Raw genomic sequence first — 8,286 nt, 5'->3', positions numbered from 1 at the left:
TGCATGTCGAATTTTTCAGTCCCGATCATTCAGTATTGACTTTGACCAGTTATTTCGGATATCAATTTCCGTTCTAATATTTCTATAAGTCGAAGTCATTATCCGGACCTATCACCCATTAGATTCACAACCGAATATATGACAGATTAGATAACGTAAAATGCCCGGACTATTAAATATAAGATAAATGACAAGCTTATACACACAACGTTGTATGTAATAACGTTGCTATTTAAACAGTTCATATTATAGTGATCGATAACAGCGAAAGTTACATGGACATTATTTTTCTGATTTTATTTAGTCGTAATTCTGTCGTTTATACTTGTTCGTGATTTTAACTACATATACGTTTGTGTTATATTTTATTAAGACGTGTGTTTTCTTTACAATGTCAAATAAACGGTCATTGAGTGCTTAAATGTTGGTGACAATTATAAAGAAGTTGAAAAGTGTGAAAGAAAAAGATATTATGGCAGATTAACATTCCTGCGCACGTTGTCATCAATTTTGAAAATAAAGATAAATTGTAAAATATTGAAGATTCTTCGTGTTCACCTCAAAGAAGAAATTGAAAGTTTCAATTTTCTGATTGAGGATAATGTTAAGCGGATGCATAGAGCAAGAGATCATAACCTTCCTGTGTCAGGGCCCCTGATTCAAGAAAAGCAAAGAGTTTGCTCAGAACTTGGACTTGAATTTCACGGTAGTTCAGGTTGGTTACATAAGTTTAAATGCGAAATGAATTATTTCAAAATAACATCAGGAGAAAGTGCTGCAGTATCGGAGACCGATTGTAACGATACGGACCAACATTTTACCAGGGTTAAATCAAAATTATAGCGAGCAAGATATTTTAACTTGACGAACTCGGTCTTTTTAAATGTTACCAGACAGAACTTTAAGTTTAAAGGTGACTCTCATGGTGGAAAAATCAAGAAAGAATCAGTTATTAGGTGCTATATGGTGGCAAGAAAGTAAACTTTAGTCATTGTGTAATATCAAAACCTAGATGTTTTAAAATGCAAAATCATTACGCAATATGAGTTTAATAAAAGCATGATGACTCTCAAATTTGAAGTTTTCTTACAAAAGGGATAAAATTGTCAATGAAAAGAAATGAGCATGTACCCAACTGAAGCATAACATACAGAAACTTCGAGATACCGGAGTTCGAGATACCGAGATTTCACTGTATTATTATTATACATTATGATTTCTACATCATCAAATAATTGCTCTACATCAGTAACAATACCGGAACAATCAAATAAACAGCAACATAACAAAATATTTATGAAAATATACCACACAGTCTATTGACTGAAAAAAAAATGTACTGCAATAAGTCATGTAATAATGAAGTGCACTCGAACGCGATCTTTTATGACAGCGGACATATCCGAAGAAGACAATACTTATAAGTTATAAAGTAGAAAAAAAATGAAAAAGAAATGCATAAAAACGAAATCGAAGTTGATAATTTATAATTAAAATGTAATACTAATTAATTTGTCTTGACGATTCGATAATTAAGATATAATTATCACAACATGGACTAGGCCTACCGGGGAAACCATGTAAAAAAAAACGCGCCATGCTTCTACCTCAATGGTGGTGTGAAAAACAGTTGTAAAGCGAGTAATAAAAACAAAAGCATCTCTGTTTATTTTTCCAAGTATTTCAGGACAATGTGTCAATGTATAACATTTTAATTATTTACATTTGAAACACAGTGTGTAATTTCAAAACTGGTACCTTATGTTAACTAAGTTTATAGATAAGTTACCTACCTAGTATATAAAATTAAAAATATTTATATTTATACATATTACCTTGCAGCTTAAACATTTCCATTTCGTTAATATTTTCTGATTATAAACATGAACAAATTTAATTTTTGTAATGTCTAATATTCAAATTACAATATTATTTGATACGAAAAAAAAATAATTAGTTTATTATTTTATCTAAGTATACGAATAGAACAATAACAAGTAATGAAGTAAAATCATAAAGATTGTAAAAATCTCAACTAAAATAAAATTGTAACATCAAATGTATTACATAAACGAAGTACCTACTCCGATACTTGATTATATTTACAAATATCTTTATACTTATTTCGCAATACAAAAATCCATATTTATTTGAAAAATCTTGGGATATTATACACAGTGTTTTATTTTAAAAATAATCTTGTTGTCATTCCACGAGCTCACGGGCATACAGCATAAAATAACCTAACGAGAAGATTGTGATAAGTAATAACACATAGGTAATTTATTTATTTCCGAACAGGAAAATCTCAAATTTTGAAAAATTTAGTAGGATATTGTCAAATGCGTGAATGAAGGGGGGACTGAAGGATTTACGACTTATTTTATGGTAAATAATCGGAATAGACTATAGTTTTATTTTTATAATATGCAGTATCTAAAAAATAAATAATTATGTATTTTAATATCTGCGACGAGGAATGAGGGGACGGGATCTTGACTTCTGTGGGGTGGGGCCATCATTGCGGCATTTACTATGGCTATCAATTGCCTCATCCGCCGGCCGGCGTAATTTGGTAATCGAATCAGTGAGTGACAATAAGGTGGTGCTATTGGTGGCTGTTGCACTGGGACTTCGACGGGTTCAACTTTAACACCATCATAGCTAGTCGTCACTAGATATATATTTGGCATCGACTTACTATAATATGTTCTATTGATTGAATTTGGGAGTACTTGACTTCTCAAAACTTTAATTGCCAGACCGTTGAGTTTTTCTGTAGAAATAGTTTCTATTGAAGTTGCAGTAATTTTCATTTCGTTTGTCATACTTTCCATTGTTAGATTATGAATATAATAATATGTAAGTACAAAAAGTTTACGTTACGAGGAGTAAACCGTGCGGTATGCTTTCTGAAACGATACTAAATGCAAACAGTTATTTCACAAGCCTTTTATACCTTAATACTAAATAGTTGACAATAGTAACAACATGTTTTCAATTATTTACTTATTTAATTAAATATCGCCAACTAGGCAAAAGTAGTTCATAAATAATCAAAGAACAGACAACAGAAAATAAAATATAAAATATCGATTAAAATTAAGTTTTACATTTCAATTATTTATTCAAAACCTAAACAGTGGAGTTTAAATTTTTCATGAAAATAAAAGTCAAAAGCGAGGAATTCCCATGGAATATGATTAAAACTCTAAATTGTAGGAAAAATTAGAATTTATTAATTTTACAATTTTTGTTGATATTTTAGTGTATCCCACATTTTCCTTCTTGATGGATAGAACATAACGATACATATTATTACGAAACTCTTGAAAATACAATTTTAGATACTAGTGTAATGATACGCTGACATTCGGATGACTCGCATTTAAAAAATCGCATTCATATTGACACGTGTTGATGACAATGAGGGTTAAGACGCGTGAATTTTTTATGTACAGTAAGAGACTATGGAAGTTCAAATACAGGGCTCTATTACCCAGGACAAAAATAGTTTCTTAGGAACTGCAAAGTCATTTTATGAAGCCACCAGCTTCTCAAATTGGATTGACCTTAAAGTCTTCTAAGTCAATGTATGCACATCAATTAGTAGAGAAACACCTTTCAACACCGATTCTACGAGGGACAACTGGACTAGACTTTTCTAAGAGCTACACCAGTGTTTTTTTTTATTTGGACTCAAGTGTTCAAAGAGTTTTCTTTTTAAATGTGTTACCTTACTTTCTATAACTATCGTAACAAATACACTGCTGCAAATCAAGTATAGTGCATGATCACAATAATATACTAAATATTATTAATATAGTTTATATATTAAATTGGCTCTGATCCAACATTTTTTTTTCTTTTTAATATTTAAAAAGCATACAAAAAAATACTGTTTAGTGATTAATTTGTTACATTATAATGCCTCAACAAAGTTGATAGTTGAGTATTTATTGACCACTGAAAAAATGTACATTAAAATTCTAATACTTAAATAATGAAATGTTTAATAAAAGCATATACACATAAATTATTATTATACATAATAATGTATTTTATTACATTCAAACATTTATAACGTTTGGACAATACTTATAAATTAAATAAAACTATTTATAAAATCGCTCAACATTACTATACTCATATAATAAAATAAGGATATTAATTAATGTAAATAATAATTTTAACTAAAAAAATATTATCATGCTAAAATTAAAAAATAATAAGAATTACATTATTTGCATGAAACTATTAGCAACCCATGAAATTCAATCGTCGAATAAATATTTGGGATATAAACAACTAGTTGACTATTGTAATTGTATCGTGTTGTTCATACAATTCGCACATAAACATTTGAAAATGGATCATAGCGACATAGCCATAATTTCATTAAAACGATTTTTTTTCCATATCGTTTAGTACGCTGTATATACTGCAAAAAGATAAAACTATTTAAGTCGGTGTACAAATGTAAGGACTGCACTAAAATTTGCCATAGAAAATGCTACAAGCAATTTATCAAATCGGAGCAATCACAAATATCTAAAGATCCAGAACCTATCGAACCAAATCTATAAAACCATAAAAATGAAATCGTTGCCGATGTTTCTATTGAGTCTTTGTGTACTGTTACGTCTGGTCTTTCACAAAGAGTTGCGGATACTTCTTCTAGTGTAGTTGTGAAACCGCCTTCACCAACATCAACTCTTTCGAATGTGTCATCGTATCCTGTCAAGTCAAGCCCTTCACAATATGTTGTGGAAATCGCTTCTAGTTTAATTGTAAAACCACCTTCACCAACACCACCAACTTGTTTTGTCTCATCACAACCGCACATGCCTAAGTGTAAACTTTTACAGCATGTTTCGGAAAGGTCTACGAGTTTGGTTAAAAAATCGCTTACGCCAACAACACCAACTATTGCGGATATGCCATCATGGGTATTCAAGACTAATCGTAAGCTTTTATAAAGTGATGCGAATATTTCCACTAGTGTAGTTGACAAACCACCTTTACCAACGACAGCTATTGTTTCTAATATGTCATCATGTCCTGACAATTCTTATCCATTACTAATTGTTGCGGAAACCTCTAGTTTAGACGTAAAATTATCTTTGCCAACACGACCAATTGTTTCTTATGAGGCATCGTCTCTTGTGAAGTCTAGTTCATTATCAAGTGTTGCGGAAACCTCTTCTAGTTTAGTTGTGGAACCACTTTTGCCAACACCGACTGCTGTTTTTGATGTGCCCGATTGTCCATCCAAGTCTGATCCTTTAAATTATGTAATTTAAAACTTTATTTTTTCATTTATAAATATTGAAATATTAAAAAGTTATGTATTTAATTGAATACAGAGCGTATTTTATTTAAAATTATAGGGTATCAATAATGTATTGTACCTATATGTTTTTATACATTACTGCAAGAATATATAAAATAAGCTTATTTAAAAATCGGTGTCTTATGTTAACTAAGTTTATAAATTAGTTACTCCAATTATTAATTACCTACATATAATATTAAAAATATTCAATAACATATAATACATATACATAATACATTGCAGCTTTTAAATTTAAATTTTACTTTATACTTTATAATTATAAACATCTACTAATTTAAATTTTATAATGTGTCTTATATACGCAAATTACTACATTATTTTATATAAAAACAATAATAATTGTTCATTTTTTTTATTTGAATATAATAATGGAATTACAAAAAGTTATGTTATACTGATTGTAAAAATTTCAACAGAAAATAAAGCTGTAATATTACTATATTTAATACATTCACGAAATGATACTATAATTTTATTTAAAAATATCTATTGCAATTTTTTGCTTTAAAACATCCAAATGTATTTACGAAATCTTAAGATTTTGTACACAGTTTAGTATTTTTAAAAGAATCTTAATGTTTTCATACTAAAAGGCAAGAACAATGGCATAAAAATTCCTATAAGTAAATTTTAATAACACACTTATGTATTATAAAAATGAGAACATTAATTTTATATTATATTACACATAAATATAAATAATAAACTACTATTTATGTAGTGACTATATAATATGGGTGATAAATAAATCATAGATGTTTAGAATACTTAATTAAGTTACACAAATTTATTAACACGAGAGACGTTCAACATTATTTAACTCGATATATTTTTATCTTCTTTTAAAGAATAATGAACTAAACACAGGTATAAAAAATTTTCATTATAAAACTTTGAGTGATAACTATGTATGAAACCAAATATTTTCTAAACACACAAAGAAGATGGGTGGTCAAATTTATTTTTGAAAAAACATATAATAACAGTTTTCTTAAAAACGACGACCCGTTTTGTCATTCAGTAGGGAAAATACTCGCCTATCTTATAGGTTTCCAATGAAACAGTGATTAGTGATTACCATTAACACCATAAAGATCATGAACACACAATCCAGAGAATTGACTGAAAACAAAACGACGTATTAATTTTTACGTACAACAGATAAAATGCATCTCCTGCAAATTACAGTGTCACAGAGAGTCTAGTTCATGATTCCGGTCACAAAACATTTGAAAGATTACAATCGCCAATAGATATATGCAAGCAAGCTCATTCATTCTTCGAAACTTATATCATAGTAGTGCAACTTCTTAAAGAATGTGCATCAGTCCTTTACAATGAAGAAATTAGAAATGGGCTCATTTAGGTATAAATATCAATTTTTTTAAATGCAGACGTTGACAGTAAGTACTAGGTATTTTTAGTTGTCCAAATATAATTATCAAACTGTAAGTAAATTGTTTAACAGCGCTTTAAATTGACTTTTGCCGAACGGGATTGAATTATTTAAAACTTTTTTTATTTCTAACTGACGCTGCGCAATGGGAATAAAACAATCGATTTATTAACTGTTTTATTTTCAACTATAATACATGTGATTTGTGCAACCCATAGATCATTCAGTATTTATGTGACAATAAGACTTGAGTATTCAAACATCAGACATCTTCTACATAATAAGTTGTATTAAAAAAGTATTTTTTATGACCATAATATTTATATAAATGACGACTAAAGAGAGAGATCTGAACAACTGAAATTTTTTAAAATATTCTATATAGCTAACTTAGCTAATGTCTTCCAAATTTTGTTTTATACGCTAAATCTAATAAATATTACTCTATCAGTTACTAGTGTTAGTAAATATAAAGAAGCATTTTCAAACTAAAGCTAGTTAAAACTAAATAACATCTATGCTACAAAATCGACTTAAATATTTAATTAAGATCAGCTTTGAAAGAGTAGTTAAAGAGTAGTTTAACCGAATTTCAAAAATATAATTATTTCTAAGACGGGCAAAAGCTCTTTACTAAATAATAGTTAAATATGCCGAACAATCAAATTTTTGTACTATTGTACTATTACGTACATAACGTGTAGTGTAGATACTATTAAGTACTTAATATACAGAATGGCCCACAAGGATATAGGTACTATAAACCATTTAAACCAAACCCAATTATAGATTATAAATTTATAAACCTATATACATAATTTATTTATACTTATTTTTTCATGTATTATATTATTTCTTTGCAAATGTTATATCTAATCCAGTAATTTAATGTTAATATGTTCTATCTACCTTGCTACATACTAACCGTTTAATTTATGTATTCTTTAACTATACTTGAGTCTTTACAGGAGTTTAATCAATCAAATGAACAAATAAATAAATTTATTTTCCTTATTGATAACGTAGAATATTGTAGATTACTCGAAAAAAACATATTTTTTAACACGTAACAATATAATTATACTGTATTGAATCAAAAATAAACTTGGCTAGAGTTATTGATGAAACTTTACCATATAATAATATATTAACCTTTTAGATGTTTATAGTTAGGTCCTTTCAAAGATAAGCGATGGAGCCAAGACTGTGTAAGTTCTTTTGTTTCTTCATTTATCATTTGTTAAAGCCTATATATTATTACGATTTTATTCGGGACCGTGAATACAGATATATTAATATAGATTATTTTTACCTTCCTTGTATCACCGGAGTCTACGTGTGTTCTTTCTGTCTTGAATGTACTTGAGTATATAGATATATTTTCTTATCTGATGGGCGTTGATAACCGGATGTTAATAATATTAGGATGTGAATTTAACATACCTACATTAAATGAATAAAACAAAAAAATAGTTCGATTATGATTTATGATATTATTTTAAAACTTTTCAACGGGTGAAAGATCGATTTAGAC

The 8,286-nt window shown here is 28.5% G+C and overlaps 1 protein-coding gene across 1 annotated transcript; it reads right to left on the bottom strand.

The window, feature by feature from the left end:
- Positions 1 to 4,279: 4,279 nt before the first annotated feature.
- Positions 4,280 to 8,172, bottom strand: LOC112601390. Its single transcript, XM_025349008.1, has 2 exons — positions 8,065 to 8,172; positions 4,280 to 5,283 (listed from the first exon to the last, which is right to left on the bottom strand). The coding sequence occupies exon 2, from the start codon at positions 4,844 to 4,846 to the stop codon at positions 4,514 to 4,516; it is 333 nt and encodes a 110-aa protein (XP_025204793.1). The 5' UTR covers positions 4,847 to 5,283; positions 8,065 to 8,172; the 3' UTR covers positions 4,280 to 4,513.
- Positions 8,173 to 8,286: the final 114 nt, after the last annotated feature.

The sequence above is a fragment of the Melanaphis sacchari genome, unplaced genomic scaffold (genome assembly GCF_002803265.2).
Source record: "Melanaphis sacchari strain LSU unplaced genomic scaffold, SCAv2.0 Contig77_pilon_pilon, whole genome shotgun sequence".
Taxonomy (NCBI): Eukaryota; Metazoa; Arthropoda; class Insecta; order Hemiptera; family Aphididae; genus Melanaphis; species Melanaphis sacchari.
This window is presented reverse-complemented; position numbering and strand designations above follow the sequence as displayed.

Coding starts and splice junctions, on each gene's coding strand:
- LOC112601390 (XM_025349008.1), bottom strand. CDS start 4,846: ATGTGCGGTTGTGATGAGACAAAACAAGTTGGTGGTGTTGGTGAAGGT.